Source organism: Dermacentor albipictus, chromosome 9, assembly GCF_038994185.2.
Source record: "Dermacentor albipictus isolate Rhodes 1998 colony chromosome 9, USDA_Dalb.pri_finalv2, whole genome shotgun sequence".
Taxonomy (NCBI): domain Eukaryota; kingdom Metazoa; phylum Arthropoda; class Arachnida; order Ixodida; family Ixodidae; genus Dermacentor; species Dermacentor albipictus.
In genome coordinates, this window is record NC_091829.1 from 103,331,043 (window position 1) to 103,352,171 (window position 21,129).

The following is a 21,129-nucleotide window of genomic DNA, read 5'->3' on the forward strand; positions in this document are numbered from 1 at the left end:
ACATTCGGAAAAGTCGGAGCTCCTAATTCTGAAAAAGAAGGCAACAGTGTGGCCTCTTCAGGAGATACCAAACCCAACGTTGACTATGAACGGAGTTACCATAACAAATGTAGACGTACTCTGTAAGCTAGGCCTCATTTTTCATAAATACGGTGCTTTTTCTAAAAGACAGTTACCCCAGTAGCGCACATTGTGGGAAGTGGAACCAACAAAAAGGATGGCCTGAAAGACTGGGACACACTCTGACTAAAACAAGCCTTTATAATCACCAGGGTCACGTATGGCATCCCTTAACTGGGTCCAAAGAAAAGTGAGAGTGACGACATTAACAATCTCGTAGGAAATACCTACAAGCTGGCACTGAGGCTCCCCTCGGCGACATCGACGGCGAAGACACTCAGGCTGTGAATCCACTATACGTGGGACGAACTAGCAGATACCCACAAGACGAGTGCTTACAAGCACGGGCTTGCCAGCGCGGGCAGAGACACGGTAATACTACTGGGCAATGCACTTGAAGACGACTGACTGTGAATGACTGAAGACCCGTAGAAGAAAGGATCACGGCAACAAGCGTCCCCTGAAACATGAACCCGGAACGCTAGTAAAAGAAGCAAGAGTACAAGCCCTAACCAAGGCCTACGAAGGACAGAGAAGACGAGGAAAAGCCAGATATACCGATGTAGCAAAATAAAAGCACGTGTGGCACACATTGGGAGAGTGATGACTGGCAAGGGAGAAACTTAGCAGCAGCTTCGTTGAAGACTCGGAACATCTGCTTCTCGGCAGAAACAGTGATAGCCTTGGCCGCCATGCAGGGCAAGGGAAAGGAAGAGCACACCACCATCATCACGGACTCGGAAACAGCGTGCGGAAACTTCCCAGCAGGCTGCCTATTCAAAACAAGCCTTGAAATTCTTGAAGAAACACGAAAATCTTCCAAGAAATATTAATTATTTTAGCCCCGGGAAACGTCGTTGACGAGTAATGTAGTGGCTGTCACCGCTTGGATAGCGCGTCTGTTTCAAGAGCTCCGCTCGACACGCTCGGAGGCGTCCCGAAAAAATGCACAGACAACCTGAACCACTACAGGCAGCGTAAGAAGGCCTACCTTTTCCGGCACCTCAAGCTGACCACCCCAATGGTATGATTCAGCGCAAGGGCACAACCTCAAATGGACACACAGAACACATCACAGGCGTTCTGTGTTTCTCATCTTTGTGGTTGTGCCCTTGATTTAATTCACGCCATTAAATAAGCACCATAGCCCAGCAACATACCCTTCTGCAAGATGACCAGATAAGAGGCGTTGATGTACTGGAAACTACAGACCCGCTCATACCGGCACGGCATCCTGCTGCACGTCATCTATCCCTCGAGCTACCCCTACAGCTGCACCTCCTGGTTTGAATTCAATGGCTTCTACCACATGATATGGGAGTGTGGACGCAACCCATCGATACCACCTATCACCGCACCAACCGTCGAGAATGGGAGGCCCAGCAGATGAGCTGGATCCCTCAATACCAGCACTGTTTTTTAACCAAGGCCAAGATATCGGCCAGCGCTATGCCGTCCTGAACTATGGACGCCGCCCAGCTGGCAATCTTGTACTAACTTTTATAAATTTTGTTGCTTTAGCATTCTTAGGTTACATCAAGGACGTTTTTGTTCAGGTTGCCTTGCATCTAACTGTTTTATTGCATACCTGGGTCAATAGGTAGTCTATGGACGAATGAGAAAGGTCCATCGAACTGCTGTGCTGAAGTAACCTGATTCCAAATCAACCGTCGGATCCACTTCGCTCCCTGAGTACGTGGTAATGTGTACGTAAGTGCCACTCTTCCACGAACTTTTTTCACGCAGATATGGGTCACTGTAAGGTGCGGGACTAGATACCGCTGTTCGAAGAAACTCGTTGATGTCGACTTGGAGCACTGAGTATATGCCACTCGGTCTGTGCTGGTCTCGAATGAACCTCTTTGATGTGAACTTGCGTCCTCTAGTATGCGCCAGTAGGTGTGTGCGGCTTTTTATTAAACATCTTTCATGCCAACCTGGGTAGCTGCGTATGTGCCACGAGGAATGTGCCACTTTGCAAATGCGAACGATATCCCTGGAAATTCCCGATCCCTTAGGGCAGTCTAACCCACGTCCCGCGGATTGTTCATGGACAGCAACCTGACGCATTAGCAGACTGCGCCTTGAATGCACTGGGTATGTGGCGCTGTTCAATTAACTTCTCGCCAATTTGAGTCACTGAGTCTGTGTCGCTGAGTGTGCTGCATTCGAGAGAGCTGTTTTCTGCGTGTGGCAGGCTCCCGTTAGCCACGTTTTTCGTTTTGGACGCCACGTCCGGACTTCTCAGCAGTACCAGAAAGAAGCACGAGAGAGGGGTCCGGTTGCCGCATGACGCGTTTCTCAGCGTTCTGATGTACCAGCGCACCATGTATTTCGGAGGATATCCGCAGGTTTCGCGGTGGCAGCGCTAGACGGCGCACTGTGTTTTACGGGACGGCAAGGGAGTAGTGCCGCTGCAGTATACGGGCTTATACATAGCTAGTTTCGACAGTGGTAATACGTTGTGCAGCTATAATGATTCAATGCTAACGCATTACCGTCTATGGTCATTGCGAGACTGTTACTGCCACAATTTGTGTTCCTTCCTTAAATTTTGAAATATATTATAATCAGCAAGATGGCGTAAATGAAGGGCGCCAGAAAATAAACGGTTGCACATTATGTGTTCGCTCACAATAAGCAATAGAAAGACTACAGTGTCCTTCAAATGGCCTCCTTTATTACCCGGTTAACCAATTTGTGTACGTGCTCGTCATGGTGCAGACTAACGAAGTGGTAATACCCGCACCAATTTTACCGGTGGTACGGTACCACCATGAGGAGGTACCGGTGGTATTTAGGGGTAATCCAAGGCGGCGCGGTTTTAAAATGAGCGTTCTCCAATACTTCTCTCGGGAAGACGCTGTCGTTTACGCGCATTGCACCTCTGGTCGAAGATGCTGGCGCTGTCATTTGAGATTCCCAGCCTTTGCGACGAGACCTGGTCGCAGGCGCTGGTCGGGCCCCCGAACTGGTCCTTGGTGAAGTGGCTCCCGAACTACCGGCTGTTTCCCACGTACAGTCAAGGGACGGTGGTAAAACCCTTTAATCTTCCAAAAGTAGCGCAATTCTTAGAGCTTTCCACTGCACCGCTCTCCCTGGCGTTTCCTCCTCGCCACCTCCGGTCGTCCCAGCCTCCTCTGCTCCCCCATTGGCCAGTTCGTGCCGCGTGAAAGCACGCGGAGCGCTCTTGCGTATATTTTTTCTTTCCAGCGCGCTGCGACCTCCATTTCCGACCCAGTGCGACGAAGATGCTGACTCGTGATGGTGCAAAATAACGCAGTAGTAATAATCTCACGGTGTTGCCAATTTTAGCGGTGGTACTGTGCCAACCTGAAGAGGTACCGGTGGTACCTAGAAGTAATGCACGGCGGCACGTCCCATCGAGTTGTCTATGACAACTTTTTTGCCTGGAGGACCCTCAACTTTGTGTTGGAAATAAAGTGAAGTGAAAGCAAGCGCAAATGGATTGATCGAGTGTGTTAGGGGACCAAATCAAATGTGTTAGGGACGAGAACGTCATTGTAATGCCATTCTGCTGCGCCTTCGGTTGCCGCAACCGACAAGGCGAGTGCAACGTGCTTTTCTGTTTGCCATCCGGCGTAAGCAACGCACAACGAAGAAAAGCGTGGACGCATAGCGTCAGGCGGGCTGACTTCAAGGAGGCTTAACAGTTTAACAGCTGGGCAAAAGAGGACAAGCTGCGACATGTTTATTTCGCATTGGAGGATGCCGCCAGGACGTGGTTCGAGAATCGCGAAGCCACCTTGACGACGTGGGACCTGTTCCGAAGCGGCTTTCTGCAAACATTTACAAGTGTCGTGCGAAAAGAGCGAGCCCAAGCTCTACTGGAGACCAGAGCGCAGCTGCCGAATGAGACGATCGCTATTTTCACTGAGGAAATGAACCTTCTGTTCCGCCACGCCGACCCGGAAATGTCCGAGGAGAAGAAAGTCCGCCTGCTGATGCGTGGTGTAAAGGAGGAACTTTTCGGCGCAATGATACGAAGCCCACCGACGACCGTAGAAGAGTTCCTTCGCGAGGCCACCAGCATTGAGAAGACACTCGAAATGCGGAACCGGCAATTCAACCGCCGCACGAGCTCGACAAACTACGCCGGAGTTCTCTCACTGGCCACCGACGACCTGCACGAGACCATCAGGGCAGTCGTACGAGAGGAGCTTCAAAGGATCTTCCTTTCATCGAAACCTCAAGTGGCCACAGTCGCCGAAATTGTCAAAGAAGAAGTTCAGCGATCGCTCGGAGTTCCCGAGTTACAACCACAATCATCGCAGCCCCAGCCAGAAGCGATGACCTACGCCGCCGTCGCCCGCCGTCAAAGTCCCCCTCCACGACCGCGCCAGGGCCCTGCAACGCCGCAATTCTGTCGACCACCGCCGCCGCCGCCAGCACGCCCACCCGTCGCCCAGCGCAGCTACCCGAGAAAGACAGACATTTGGCGAGCTCCCGACCACCGCCCACTCTGCTATCACTGCGGAGAAGCCGGCCATGTGTATCGCCGATCCCCTTACCGCGCCTTAGGACTGAGAGGGTTCGCCGTCAACGCGCCGCGTCCACAGCTTGGAGAGCGCCCACGTGACATCGCCGACTACCTCGCCGCTACTCAATGGAGCCCTCGACGACCGTCCCGTTCGCCGTCACCAGGCGGATACCTGTCGCCGCGGCGCCGACCATACAGCGGCCCAGCCCGGGGCCGCTCTGCGAGTCCATATCCGGAAAACTAAAAGCAGCAACCGATGGAGGTGCGGTTGCTGTTCGTCGAACTGACGAAGATCCTCCGCCGCCGACGAAGACGACGAAGAAACCTTCTCGACGACCTAATGACGACACGCCGCCGTCCCGAAGAAGTCGGGAAGCCAAGACTACACCGACGAAAGACGACTTGACGACGCGACGTTCAAGCTTCAGTTCAACACGATTCAGCCGTGACCCGACGCCAAGACCAAACTGCAACGCCAGACAAAGAACCACCGACCTTGACGTGCTTCTCGACGGCCACGCAGTCACTGCCTTAGTCGACACAGGAGCCAATTACTCCGTAATGAGTGGACGCATCGCCGCCCAGTTGAAGAAGGTTAAGACTGCATGGGAGGGTCCCCAAATTCGGACTCCTCGAGGACACCTCATTACGCCAACTGGAATCTGCACGGCGAGAATAACCGTTCATGACCGGACTTACCCTGCCACCTTCGTTATCCTGCAACAGTGTTCGCGAGACGTCATTCTCGGCATGGACTTCCTGAACCAACACGGCGCAATCATTGACCTGAAGTCGAAGTCCATAACGCTGTCGGAAGATCGAGCGATACCACCGGAGAGCTCTAGCAGTCACCGTGCCTTAAGTGTGCTCGAACGTCAAGTCAGCATCCCGCCTCGCTCAAGCATTGTCATTTCAGTAGGCATCAAAACGCCTGCCGACGTAGAAGGCGTCATCGAGGGTGACCAACGTCTACTGCTAGACCGTGAAATTTACGTCGCAAGAGGGATCGCTCGACTGCATGGAGGGAAATCTGAAGTGTTGCTGACAAACTTCAGCCAGGAGTTCAAGCACATCAACAAGGACACGACGATCGCGTACATCGAGGAAATTATGGAAACCAGTAATGCGTTTGTCCTCTCGGATTCCACCGCATCTACCCCGACGACCATGGTTCCCGAACCAGACTACGACATTAATCCAAGTCTTCCCATGATTAAGCAACAGCAGCTCAAAAGTCTGCTCCAACGATACAAAGGCTGCTTTTCGACGTCTTCGAGGATTCCACAAACACCAGTCGCCAAGCATCGCATAATAACCGAGGAAAGCTCTCGACCACTCCGCCAGAGCCCTTACCGAGTTTCGCCGTGAGAACGTGACGCTATTAGGCAACAAGTCGATGAAATGCTGCGCGACGACACAATCCAGCCGTCGAAAAGCCCGTGGGCATCCCCTGTTGTTTTGGTGAAGAAAAGGGACGGCACCTTACGTTTCTGCGTCGATTACCGTCGACTGAACAAAATCACAAAGAAGTGTGTATACCCCCTACCACGGATAGATGACGCATTAGATCGGCTCTGCAACGCAAAATACTTCTCGTCGATGGATCTCAAGTCTGGCTACTGGCAAATAGAAGTCGACGAGAGAGATCGCGAAAAGACCGCCTTCATCACGCCAGACGGCCTCTACGAGTTCAAGGTCATGCCATTCGGACTCTACTCGGCGCCTGCAACATTCCAGCGCGTCATGGACACGGTGTTAGCAGGATTGAAGTGGCAGACCTGTCTTGTTTACTTGGATGACGTCGTCGTCTTCGCCGAAAATTTCGACGATCACCTTAGGCGGCTTGCGACAGTACTAGAGGCCATCAAGTCATCAGGGCTCACTCTGAAGCCAGAAAAGTGCCGCTTCGCTTACGATGAGCTTCTGTTCCTAGGCCATGTCATCAGCAAGTTGGAGTTCGCCCCGACCCGCAGAAGACAGCTGCCATTGCAAAGTTCCCGCAGCCCATCGACAAGAAGGCAGTACGTAGATTTCTTGACATGTGTGCCTACTACAGGCGAATTGTCAAGGACTTTTCACGTACCGCTGAGCCGCTGACACAGCTAACTAAATGTGACGTCGAGTTCAAGTGGGAAACGCCGCAGGCCGACGCATTTCAAGAACTCAAACGACGCATGCAGTCGCCGCCCGTACTTGCGCACTTCGACGAGCACGCCGATACTGAAATACACACTGACGCGAGTAGCCTAGGCCTCGGTGCCGTGCTAGTCCAGAGAAAAAATGGCCATGAACACGTGATAGCTTACGGTAGCCGGTCGTTGTCAAAAGCGGAAGGCAATTATTCTACAACCGAAAAGGAATGCCTCGCCATCGTTTGGGCTACAGCGAAATTTCGCCCGTACCTATATGGCAGGCAATTCAAAGTCGTCAGCGACCATCACGCTTTGTGTTGGCTAGCGAATTTAAAGGATCCTTCAGGACGGCTGACGCGGTGGAGCCTAAGACTGCAAGAATATGATATCACTGTAACCTACAAGTCCGGACGAAAACACTGATGCCGATTGCCTATCACGCGCCCCCATTGACTCGCCGCCGCAAGATGACGAAGATGACGACGCCTTCCTCGGCATTTTAAGCGCAGAAGACTTCGCTGAACAGCAGCGAGCAGACCCGGAATTGAAAAACCTCATCGAGTATTTGGAAGGGCACACCGACGTTGTCCCTAGGGCATTTAAGCGAGGATTATCTTCGTTCTCGCTTCAAAACAACCTACTCGTAAAGAAGAACTTCTCACCAGTGCGCGCCAACTACCTTCTTGTTGTCCCGTCAGGACTGCGTCCAGAAGTATTGCACGCCCTACACGACGATCCAACCGCTGGGCACCTTGGATTCTCCCGGACGCTGTCGAGGATACAGGAAAGGTATTATTGGCCGCGCCTGACCGCCGACGTCGCCCGTTATGTCAGAACATGCCGAGACTGTCAGCGACGCAAGACACCACCGACAAGACCAGCCGGATTACTACAGCCAATCGAGCCTCCTTGCCGACCATTCCAGCAGATCGGGGTTGGACTTGTTGGGACCCTTTCCGACGTCAACAACCGGAAATAAGTGGATCGTCGTTGCGACGGACTACCTCACCCGCTTCGCTGAAACTAAAGCAGTGCTGAAAGGTAGCGCCACCGAAGTAGCGAAATTCTTTGTCGAAAACATCCTGCTGCGACATGGCGCCCCAGAAGTCCTCATCACCGACAGAAGAACGGCCTTTACAGCGGAGCTCACTCAAGCCATTCTGAACTACAGTCAGACAAGGCACCGGAGGACAACGGCCTACCACCCGCAGACGAATGGTCTTACGGAGTGGCTGAATAAGACCCTCGCCGACATGCTAGCGATGTACGTCGACGTCGAACACAAGACGTGGGATGCCGTCCTGCCGTACGTAACATTCGCTTACAACACGGCGGTGCAAGAAACAACACAGATCACGCCGTTCAAGTTGGTTTACGGCAGGAACCCGACGACGACCCTCGACGCCATTCTACCGCACGTCACTGACGAAGAGAATCTTGACGTCGCTACCTATCTCCAGCGCGCCGAAGAAGCCCGACAACTCGCCCGCCTACGGATCAAAAACCAGCAGCGTACCGACAGCCGACACTACAACCTCCGACGACGCTTCGTCGAGTACCAGCCCGGCGACCGTGTTTGGGTATGGACCCCGATACGCCGACGAGGACTGAGCGAGAAACTGCGACGCTATTTCGGACGCTACAAGGTCATCCGACGTATTGGCGCACTGGACTATGAGGTCGTGCCAGACGGCATTTAGCATTCGCAGCGACGTCGCGCACGACCTGAAGTGGTCCACGTGGTGTGTCTTAAACCATTTTACGAACGCTAACGAACTTTCCTTATTTTGTTTCTTTTTCTCTTTGCTATGAGTGCTTATTTATTACTTTCGTTTGTTTGCAGCATCGGGTCGATGCTATTTAAGAGGGGGGTATTGACACGTGTACTTGTCTTTATCGGGCGACAAGTTTTGCCGCCTAACAAATGTTATCGCACAGCGCGGTACGCACCTGCATGTATCCGACGTTTCTGGAAAGTTATCGATGCTTCTACCCGGCTGTCTGTTGTCGCCGAACCTTGTGTTATCTGATTTCATCGCGTAACGCGAATGGAGTAGAACTTTGTGGAAGGCACGCGGGTCCGAACGATTAGTCTGGAACATTTGAAGACTGCTCTATAAAAGCCGACGCGCTTGACCCGCTGATCAGATTTACGACGATCGCCGACTGTGTTCGCCGCTATTGTTGTGCTTTAAGTGTAGCCTGTTTTGTGGGCACAGGCATAGAGAAAGAAATTCAACAAGAGGGGACACTCTTCAAAAACTGGCAACAGGAAACACGTCACGCCTAGTTTCAACAACAACGGTTAGTTGACGCGAGCATCAGAAAAAAAGAATGTGACATAAACTTCCAGACAACGTTTAATTTTTTTAATTCGTTCCCACTAAAAGTGAAAAAGTTTTGCGTGTGAATGAACTTATACTTTGCAACTTTTTGTTGCGTTGCCTAGCAAGAAGCTAGCGGCACGCCAGACGCGCGTGCATACGTCATGCGCCAGACAAGCCGCAGGAGTGAACGTGGATGGTCGTACGTGCGAAGCTCGCATGCTCGGCGACCCTTCTGTTTTGGATATAGCCCATTTTATTGAGCTCTCGGCCTTCTCTATGCTTCTCTTGCGTTTTGTCTGCATTTCGACATGGCACCACTACACTACTGGACTACGGCAAGGTGAGAAATTGTGTTTGACAGTGTGCAGCTCATTTTAATCACAATTAGGCTTAGTTCGAGTGGCGCAGTTAGCGAAAAACAGCACCGCCGTCCTGGCGCAGTTAATTTGAGTTAACGCCTCGTCCTGGGAGATGTTTGCGACGCTTTTTATGAGCCCCAACATTACTGTAACTTATTTCGGTAGTTTTTGGGCACGCTTGCCGCGCCCGGCTCATTGACGCAGTAAGCGAAAACCGGCTCGGCCGTGTGACGCATTTGCGCGTGTGCATGCGTGTACAACGTCGTAGCGCCTAAGACAAGTTTTTGCACATTCTGTGGCCCCCAACATTATTGTAACTAACGTCGTTATATTTGGGGTAGTTTAGAAGCACGGTTGCCGCGCCCGGCCTATTGACGCAGTTAGCGAAAAGCAGCTCGGCTGTGTGCCGCAGTTAGTTTCGCGTGTACTGAATCTTACTAGTAGAAGTTCGTGAAGCATTCTCTGACCCGAAGAAGCATTGTAATTTATTTGGTAACTTTTTGGGATATCTTGAGGCTTGCTCGCCGCGCCTGGGGTTGTGAAGCTGTTAGCAAAAAAGCAAGCTGGCCATAGCGAGTTAGTTTTGCGTGTACTGAATTTTAGTGGGACAAGTTTGTGACGCATTTTATAGCCCTGCAACAACATATACCTTATTTCGGTACTCACGCTTCTCGAAAACGCGACGAGCGATTGCCGAGAGTGATAACACGGGAGTGTTGCATGCGCCGGCAGGACGCGTAAAAGATAACCCGGAGGAGCTCAAGAACATGACATTTATGTATTCTGAGCGACTGAAAACAGGCTTTGCACCCACGAGTCTGACTTGAGTGCGATTACAAGGCATTCTGCGAGCGTGTAACATGGTCTGGCTGAGCCTGTGTTGTAGCCACCTTTGTGTACTTGGCGTACCATCGTGTCGACTGAGGCCAAGTTGTTTTGGAAACGCGCAGTCACCCGTGTATTTGTGCACTTAAAGTGCAGGAAATAATGCCCGGGAAAGGAGGGGTGCCTGAAAATAGGATGTTCTGATTTTATGGCATTGTTTGGGAGGAGTCCTTGCTGCGAAATGTACCTAAAAGTGAATTTATCTGTAATGCCGCTCATTCACCACTTACGAACGTTTCGCCTCTACACGCAATACTCCTGTTAGGTCAATATACCGAAATGATACATGCTTGTAATTCACTTTCTTTCAGCTGATGGAATCCGGTGGAGCATCGTACGGCAACGACTGCTGCTTACCTGGTGCCACAACTTTGGATGAATGCAGAAGAAGCCCGGAACGAGCATTTATATACAGCAAAATAAACATTTCATCATTTCAGAAAACGTCTTTCATTTTCTTTATGAAATTGCAGCTGACAGATTCGGCGCAGTCTTGTAAAGGTCAATCGCAATCATTTCTACTTAATAATGAAACGATTCCACGCCAAGGCAACGCGAGGTGCAGCAGAAGTGGGGGAAAAAAAAGAATGCCGAGCAGCGGAGCCGGCGCGGCGTGTACCAACTGGTGTTCAAAACGCGCGCGCCCGAAACCGAAACCGGAAGAAGTCAACATCCGCTTGGTGCGCTACAGTCAATTCGGCCGCTGGGCTCTATGGGAGTGTCCGCTCTTGTTGAAATTTCTTTCTCTATGGCACAGGTTCGCCCAATAAAAGCTAGTTTTGTCTTTCACAGTACTGCTACTGTGTTCTTTGACGTCACGACCACGTGACAATATATACACGTAGACCAACGTTGGCAAAGATGACGACGCTATATCAAGCGGGGGCCACGTCGTCTTCTTTCTCCTCAGTGCTGCCACACTGTGGCGGCTGTCCCGTAGCATCACCCCAGGCAATAGAAGCACCGTCCCGGTGCTTAATCTAATAATAATAATAATATTTGGGGTTTTACGTGCCAAAACCACTTTTTGATTATGAGCCACGCGTAGTGGAGGACTCCGGAAATTTTGACCACCTGGGGTTCTTTAACGTGCACCTAAATCTAAGCACACGGGTGTTTTCGCATTTGGCCCCCATCGAAATGCGGCCGCTGTGGCCGGGATTCGATCCCGCGACCTCGTGCTCAGCAGCCCAACACCATAGCCACTGAGCAACCACGGCGGGTCCGGTGCTTAATCTACACATCTGCGGTGAAAGGTGTGTGGTATGTCTTTAGTCTTGCCACGTGAACGATGTCACTTGCAGCCGACGATGACGCTGACAGGTCGGCGGGGATGACTTCATACGTGACATCGGTCACTTGTCGCACCACACGGTATGGGCCAGTGTAGTGCGTCAGCAACTTTTCAGAAAGGCCCACACGTCGAATGGGTGACCAGAGAATCCGGAGTAAAGTGTACGTCGCGATGGTGGCAATCATATAGGCGTCTCTGATGCTCCTGCGAGGCCTTGACATGGGTGCCGGCGAGCTGGCGTGCGTGGTTGGCGATCGCGTCGCGGGCGTATTCAGTGGCTGAACGTGTGGCCGAGGGCAACAAAGTGTCTAAGAGCAACGCGGGTTCTCGGCCATGTAGGAGATGGAATGGTGAATAGCCGGCGGTGTCGTGACGCGATGAATTATACGCGAACGTCACATATGGTAAGTGAAGATCCCAGTCGTGGTGGTCGGTCACAACGTACTTGGATAGCATGTCGGTGATGGTCCGGTTGAGGCGCTCTGTGAGGCCGTTGGTCTGTGGGTGGTAGGACGTGCTGAACTTGTGCTTAGTCGAGCAGGAGAAAGGGATGTCCTCGACGACTACCGACAGAAAGCTGCGGCCATGGTCAGTGAGTAATTGGCGCGGAGCGCCGTGTACTAAAATGATGTCATAGAGCAGAAAGTCAGCAACGTCAGTAACACAACTTCTCGGGAGGGCTCTGGTGATTGCGTAGCGCGTAGCATAATCAGTAGCGACGGCGACCCATTTATTTCCGGAGCCCGAGAGAGGAAACGGTCCAAGAAGGTCTAGACCAACACGGAAAAAGGGTTCCGGTGGGATGCCGATCGGCTGGAGACATCCAGCTGGAGGTGTGGAGGGCTTCTTCCCGCGCTGACAGGGCTCACAAGCGGCAACGTAGCACCGCACAGAGCGGGTGAGACCCGGCCAAAAGAATCGACGGTGTACACGGTCGTATGTGCGCGAGACGTCCAAGTGTCCCGCCAGGGGAGCGTCTTGAAGTTTTTGGAGGACAGTCGAACGCAGGTGGGATGGAATTACGAGCAGAAGTTCAAGGCTGTATGGATCGAGATTGCGGTGGTATAGTGTCCTTTCCTTAAGGAGAAACATCCAGGGAAAGGCATCGCCAGGCGTTGACTCCAGATGGTCGGTGAGGGCTCGTAATCAAGGGTCGCGGCGTTGCTCGTTGCCGATTTCAAGCAACTGGGACACAGAGAAAACGCAAGCGACGGTGTCCGCATCAGCCGGGTCGTTGACGGGGTAGCGGGACAAACAATCGGCATCCTGGTGCAAGCATCCCGTCTTATATACCACGGAGAAGGTGTATTCTGGCAGGCGTAACGCCCAGCGAGCGAGTCGTCCCGTGGGGGTCCTTGAGCGAGGATAGCCAGCAGAGCGCGTGGTGATCAGTGATGACACAGAAGGGGCATCTGTAATAGTACGGACGAAACTTGGCAACAGCCCACACAAGAGCGAGGCACTCGCGCTCTGTGATTGAATAATTGCACTCGGCGGGTGATAGAAGTCAGCTTGCATAGGCTATAACGCGATCATGTCCACGCTGGCGCTGTGCTAACACTGCTCCAATGCCGTCACCACTGGCATCAGTTCGAACTTCCGTTGAGGCAGACGGGTCAAAATGGGCCAGAATTGGAGGCGTGGTAAGGAGAGTAGTGAGCTGCGAAAAAGATGCGGCATGGTTAGGTCCCCAAGAAAATAGGGCGTCTTTCTTCAAGAGGTCGGTAAGGGGACGTGCGATGGTCGCAAAATCCTTCACAAAGCGTCGGAAATAAGAGCACCGCCCTACGAAACTACGAACGTCCTTGGTAGACTTCGGAACAGGAAAGTTCGTAACGTCGCGAATTTTGTCCGGATCAGGTCGCACGCCTCTGGCGTCTACAAGGTGTCCAAGGGCGGTGATTTGGCGGCGAGCGAAGTGACATTCCGACGAGTTCAACTGGAGACAGGCGTGGCGGAACACGTCAAGAATCGCTGCAAGACGGTGTAGATGCGTGTCAAATGTGCGCCAATAAACGATGGCGTCGTCCAGATAGCACAAACGGGTGGACCACTTGAACCCCTGAAGCAGAGTCCATCATTCGTTCGAAGGGGGCGGGCGCGTTGCAGAGACCGAAAGGCATCCCCTTGAACGGATCAAGTCCGTCAGGGGTAATAAATGCAGTCTTCCCTTGGTCCTTGTCGTCGACGGATAACTGCTAGTAGCCGGACCGCAAGTCGATAGAAGAAAAATTGGTGGCACCGTACAGGCAGTCTAGAGCGTCATCAATGCGTGGCAGAGGGTACACGTCCTTTTTTGTGGTTTTGTTCAGGTGGCGATAATCTACACAAAAACGCCACGTGCCATCCTTATTTTTGACAAGTACGACGGGAGAAACCCTGGGACTAACTACAAGAAGGCTCGATAATGTCCTTTGCAAGCATCTTTTCGACTTCCTGTTGGACAACAGCTCGTTCGGACGCAGAAACACGATATGGACGTCGGTGAATAGAGGTCGCATCGCCAGTGTTTATGCGATGGGTCACGATGGACGTTTGACCTAAGGGTCGATTGTCAAAGTCAAAAATTTCGCGATAGCCTTCAAGAACACGACAAAGGGCTTCAGCTTGAACAGGTGAAAGGTCAGAGGAAACCATCTTCTCAATGTCGACGTCAGTACCATGCGATGACGTCACGATATCGGCTGCCCGCCGTTTCGGACCGCCAATTTTATATGTGATGCTTCCCTGCGCCACCCCCTTTATTATAATCTGAGGTGCTCTCCTAAGGCCTCCGTTAGCGGTTACTTGTGCCTTTCTGGAGCAGTACCTGTAAAAAATCTAATCTATTGTCGCAACGACAAAGCACCTAGCAGCGAGAAAAGTGGCCGGCAACTTCTGAAACATACCGCGTCTGTGCGAGGAGAATTACGGAACGCCAATGAGAAATCTGCCCACCGGCCTCTTGCATTTCGCCTCTATCCCGGCTGCTGCCGGATGCGTCTTTGGTATTTTGAGGGATGAGCAGCGCTACTCCCACGTGTTGTGCCCAGGATTATCATAGCAGAGAAAACGCGCAAAATACCACAGGCCCCTTGATAAGGATTAACAATTTTACTGCTTAACGATATCTTTTTTATGCGTCCAATTAAGTGGTATCACGTGCATCATATGTACTGTACGCTGCGTTTCATCTCTTGCGAGAAATAATTTCGAGGGTTTTCATTATGGAGTGCGGACGTAGTTTCCGTGGAACCTGCGCGTAGAGCAGTTACATAAGTTTGCATACCAGCGCCGCGACAAGGAATAATGCATCTGTTGTTTTTCACTTTATTAATTAATCCTTTTTCTTTCGGGTGTCATTGATTGTGCGAGCCTGACAGCTCAGTGGACTGTGTGAATTTGTGCTGTATACTTTCCTCGTCTCGGAGACCGTGATAAGCACCTTTATGAACGCCATTCGAGGACAGTTCGGTCTTACAACGCTATTGTTCAATTTGTCTCTATAGCCGCCGCAGGGGCTTTGCGCCTTTGGTGTGGCGCTGCGAAGCACAAGGTCGCGGGATCAAATCGCGGCCGTGGTGGCCGCATTTCGATGGAGGCAAAATGCAAAAACGCCCGCGTCGAGTGCATTGGTATTCGGCACGTCAACGGTTCTCAGGTTGTCAAAGTTAATCCGGCGTCTCGCACTACGGCATGCCTCAAAGTCAGATCGTGGTTTTGGCACGTAGAAGCCGAGAATCGTTTCCTGTGTATATGGTGTTCTAGTTATAGAGACACCGCTTCCCTACGAAAACTTACAACGCAAAAGAATGCAGACGCACGCAGCATACAGATATAAAATTAGCTCTCCAACAAAAGTGTTGCTGGTTCTAAAGGGGGGCGGGGATGGGTGATAATTGCTTGCGGAACCACTAATCAGTTTTCCCATCAAGTTCATTATTTTTATCAAATTGCAACCTCCTGCGCTCTAATAAATAAATAAGAAACGATTTCATGTGCTGCGAGAAGTACCGGTACGTTGTTCGCATTATGAATACCGTCTACCCGTGAAAACGTTGCTCTTGACCGCCAGAACCCGTGTGTCAGCTACGCACATCCGTAGAAGACGCAGAGCAGAAGCGGCCCAGTGTTAGGCGATGCCGGCCCCAAACTGTTGGAATATTTCGCGCGCCGGTCGAGCAAAAGTATCGAGCAGGCACGTAAACGAACCCACGAAACCGCGTTCACATACTTTCACGCAGTCAAACCTCGAAACTCTGGTATTCACGGTGTGTTTGAGCACCACGCGTGCACATGCAGCGTGCTTCAGTAACACGAACAATCAACTGGCTCACGATTAAGGCCTTAAATAATGCTGCTTTCCTCTTTTTTATTGCGCAATCACAGCACGGCGTTACCGTGCTGTGATTAGGCCAGTTACCGACCGACGAACCAAAATCTCACTTCAAAAACTGCTCTGCAGGGCTCGAACGCGACTGCCACTGTCGAGGCTGCGCTGGCCGTACCGAACGGGGAAGTGAAACGAAGGAGGAGGAAAACGGTCGGCGCAGCTTTTTGAACATTGAGAGGTTTTAGTACCGCGGTAAGGGAAACGGCAACGATAGGGCGCACAGTGAGACACAGTGCCACGCGGGGAGTGGGACATCCACCACCGGGTGAATTGAGCGCTGTTGACGTAATTGCACGCAAGAGCACGCGATGACGCTTCGCTTGAACCAGCGAGGTTGAGCGATTGCCGTAGAGCCACAGAATTCGAGGCGGCATGAGAAAATCTAGCGGCACGTACATTATCTGTTAGGGTGACGTTGCTATAGTAAGGGCGACCGGAATTATGGGTAGCAAACAGCACCTTTCAGTTTGCGGGGAAAGAAAATGTCGCATCCATATCGAGAGTTTTCTTGTAACGAACCATATTCAATTTAAGCGGGAGGGAAAAGCAGGCAACTGTTTGCTACTGACAGTATGGTCAAACCTACTGCAGGAAACTTTGTGTCAGAGTGCTCGTGCCATCAAAGCATCTCAAAGCTGCGTTGTAGTTGAAATGCAGGAAACCTACTACAGTCGGCATTCAGTAGTAAAATTTAGATTTGGTATTGGTAGATATGCCACGCAGTAATGGGCTTATCTTGATTCGAATATTCCTTTTGGTGCCTGCCTTGGCTGCCCAGAAAAAGTATAAATGGCATTGCATGAACGATTTGGCAATATTTGTGCGACAGACTTAGGACCCTAAACGTTCTTTCTTCGGCACCGTCCTCTCTTGCATGAGCATAGTGACGAGTGTACGTAGAAAGAACGACGGCTCGATGTTTAGAACGTATGTTTCTTCATAGAACTAGGCACACTGTTTCGGACAGTCGGCAGCGGTTTCTTGGTCTTTGGCTCCGTTGAAGCCCTCTCACGAGGTGTTCGTGGAGCACAGCCATTGGTTAGGCGGATGTGGCTCACGCGGATTCGAACAGGTCTGTCATTTAACTAATCTTTCATTGGTGACTGCTTTATTCAGTCGGCGTTCCAATCGAGTATTGACCTATTTTATTTAAAATGTTTTAAAAATGAAGGGTGCCTGTGTATGCGTTATAGTACTCGTAAATTTAGCCCAGTTTCAATTCTTGGATTTGGCTCTTTTAGAAAAAAAAGAAAGAAAGAAACTGAAACATAACGCAGTAAGTGGGGTATTGCTATCGCTATTGACCCGCTCTTTCGAGACGGAGGATAATCAGGGCAACGACAGAGGTAAACATTGCGCACGTAGTATTTACACTCGTAATAGGCCTTTCTGTAAACGAATTCTTCGCTAGCCTACTCTCCGAAAGGCACCCCTGTAATTAAAAGGCGCTTATGACTCTTCAAGAACAGGCATTTCGGGGCCCCGTTACTGTATATAATGCATGCTCAATTCGATTTTGATAAAACAGGAAGTCTTCTTATGAAAGAATGTAGCATATTATATTGTATACATTTGACGTCGCAAGTATGCATTTGGTGCCACAAGTACTATTGCGGCCAGACACAGATTTTTGTTTGCTTCCAAATTTGACGTTGTGTTAAGAGCGACCATACTACCTACATCTTATGGCCAGTGACATTCCTCTATCGAATACAGCGCTAACTTTTGATTCTTTCTGTCTTACCCAGGTTAGCATTGATGTCATGCCCGGTTGGGTGTTCGAGGGCCTCGAAATGGCCAATTACGAGATGGGCCTCTTTTCGGTTACTTCTTTTGCGTTCATTGTTCCTATGATTCGACGGATAAACGCAATACAGCAGGAGTTTACAAGTGGCACGGCGGTAAGCACAAGTGGTTCCCGAGTTTTAATGGCATGCGTGGTACAGGGCTGTCAATCTATGTTACGCAAATGCTGGCATCCCTGCAGCCGGTGACAGCCCAAAAATGAAAGTCGTGCGCACGTAATTCAAGCCATGCACAATTTGCATAGATGTGCAAGCCAACTAGCTTCACTATGTTTTGTGACGTCAAGCGGTTTTGCGTGTTTAAAAAGGCTCCTTTCTCCGTACAGACCTCTCTCTTTGTGTCACTTGTATTGGCGTGTAACAGGAACGTCTTGACAAACTTTGTAGACGATTCTGACATCAATGTTTAGCAAAAAGCAATGTGTTAAGAATATACAACGACCTTTCATTTTCCAATTGGCCCACCGTTTGCACCAGCAAAGCAAGGTCATCAATCTTTGAGTGGACTCGTGCAGGCTCGGGTTTCTTTCAGAAGTGAAAGGCAGATGCAATGCGTTTTGGTTGATGGAGCTTGCACTGAGTCTTTGATCTTTCACCGACCATAGTTGTTAGAAGAAAAAAAAACATCAATAATTTAGTTGCAAATAGCTGAAATCTGCACCAGATATCATGCTCTATGCGTAATTAATTTGGTTGTATAATCACAGGTATCAAAGGCGTTGAAATAATAATTATGTTTCGAGTACAAATATTCGAGAAAAAACGACCTTTCAATATTGAAGCGAAGCCGAAAATTTGCAAGTTCGAAAGAATGTGCAGTAATCAACGCCACTAAGTGTTCGTGAAGAAATTCTTAAATACCATTTTATGCTCCCATAGCGTGCATTTATGTAATGTACATCTTGTGTTTGCATGTGTTGTCCTGCGGCTATGGCGCATTCTTACGCTCTTCTGAGAGCAGTATTAAGGACTGCAGTATATGGAACTAATTAAGACATCCTATATGATGCAGAGCGATGTGCAACGCTTTTTTATCCAACAATTTATTGCGTAGATTATTGCATAACACTTTGTCATAAATTGAAACACCACAAACTCATACATAAGTACAAGTTTTCGAATTTCATGATTGGAAACTGAATTTTCGTTGTATTTAAAATGAATAGAATAAGCTATTCGAAGACCATATTTAAGACATCAGATGTCGACATTGAATTTGTTCCTTCAAAAAGAAATTCCGTAGAACCTTTCTAACTAAAGAAATAGAATCTTTTCAATATTTGCGCACAATAAATCAGCGCAAGAGGGACACCAGGATATTTGGTTGCTCTTTATTTGCCTGCTTTGGTGTTCGATGAAGACAGACATTCGGGAGGCTCAAGTAGGAAAGCATGAATAGCACCGTGCATTTGTGCGCTGACTTATGGAGGAGGGAGATTTATTTGCTTAGGAAAGGGCAAATTTGGCGTCACGTTACAATTTTTTTCCAAAGAATGTGCTCTTTCGTTTTTTCCAGCTCAGAAAATGAAAATTACAGCAGCGTTCACGATTAAGATAGCGTGGGGTCTACCGTCTGAAACAGCCGACAAGAATAGCAATAAAAAATAACAAATAAAGGAAGAAGAAAATGTTCTTTCAGGTGGCGTCAAGCTTCAAAAAACATTACAAAGCAAAAATTGTCACAGAGCAAATCTGTACAAATTATTAGACCCTCATTTTGAAGCTGCAAATAAGTTTATTTAGTGATGATGCTACCAATGTAAGGAACCTTATACTAGCTGAAGCTCCCAGAAATACACTTGTGCCAACATTCGACAGCTTGTCGAGGCCCGCAGAATTAGCAATCGTATCAGTAAAAAGAGAATAAAGATGCACAGTTTGCCGGTGCGCATGACCACGACATGGCTGAGAGTTAGGTTTTGGGGTTAGACGTTTTGTCCTGGTATGCCTTTCTTTGAGTAGTGACTCAGGAACGAGACATGAGCTCATTCGGCCGTGCACGAGCAAGCGACCTTCCAACCGCCTCCCGCGCAAGCCAGGCGGACGTGGAGCTTCCAAAACCGCGTGCAGCCGCCTCACCGAAATACCACAGAAGTGCGGTTAGATCAGGTGGAGGCGAAGTTGCATATTCACCGCATTACCTCGGAGGTTACGCGGTACTACCACCGCTTCTCAACCCTGTCATCAGACGTGGTGTATGAGGTGGCCGATGTTAATGCCGAGCGGCTACCAACAAATACCGACCAACCTACCAACGGCTCAAGTAGAAGATTTTGGAACGCACAATGCCTAGCAAGCGTCTACGGCTCCAGCAGCTCCTCACCCATGAACAGCTCGGTGACCGGCGGCCTTCACAGCTGCTCAGCAGTATGCGGTGGCTTTTGTGTGACAAGGACATCAGCACGCACGGCACCTTGCTCAAGAAGTTGTTCCTGCTGTAGCGCATGCCTTGGTACGTCCGCCTCGTCGTAGCTGCTGCGGAAGAATTGTCTCTCAATTGACTCTCTGCATTGGTTGACAACGTCTATGAGGTTGTCTTTCCCTCTGTAACCACTGCCTTGAAGACCCTAGACACTTCTGCTGTTTCGAGCTTACAGGAACGCATATACCAACTCGCTGCTATGATAGGCGCTCTGCATCTGTAACCTTGCCAGAACTCTCTACGCCCAAGGCATCGTTATCCGCGCAACGACTCCTTGCGTCGTTCGAGTACTTTTCCAATGTGCTGGTACACCACGATGTTCCAGCACAACGAAACAAAAAAACAACTCCGCCTTGTAGCTAGTGGGGAAACGGCCAGCGGTATCACTGACGGTGCATGTGACTTCGTGGCTTCACCTGATCGCATGTTTATGTTTATGTGCCGAAACTCCGTGACGAAGTTTGTCTTGGATGTGGGAGCCAGAATAAGTGGGGAACCTCCTAACAACGCGGATCAGCGCTCTAGGTCCACAACACGAAAGCTACGTGCCGGCAACTCTTCGGCGATAGCCACGTACGGCCGCAGTTCATTGACTGTTGGCCTGGGCCTGCATCGCACGTTTCAGTGCGTGTTAATAACAGCCGACGTCGTCGAGGCCATCATTGAGTCTGTCTTTCGTTAATAATACGACTTGGGTGTTGGCATTTGACGTCTTCACCTTAATCACAGCGCAACCCATCTCTCCGCCTAAGGACTGCTCTGCGATTTTGCGCGCACTGGCGTACGCTCACTGATCCCTAGTTCCCCATTTGAGCAACTGCTCGCTGTGTTCCCTGACCTCAGGAAGCCATGCAACCTTACCCAGCCACCTAAGCATGGTGACTTATCACATCGTTACACGTGGCGCTGCAG

General features: G+C 50.2%; 1 protein-coding gene across 3 annotated transcripts in view; it reads left to right on the forward strand.

The window, feature by feature from the left end:
• LOC135896810 (phospholipid-transporting ATPase ABCA3-like) overlaps positions 1 to 21,129 on the forward strand; it is a 316,329-nt gene that overhangs the window by 77,044 nt on the left and 218,156 nt on the right. For all 3 annotated transcript variants that reach the window (XM_070525178.1, XM_070525180.1, XM_070525179.1), the window contains exon 5: positions 17,739 to 17,891. In XM_070525178.1, the coding sequence (XP_070381279.1) occupies positions 17,739 to 17,891 (153 nt within the window). The remainder of the gene's footprint in view (positions 1 to 17,738; positions 17,892 to 21,129) is intronic.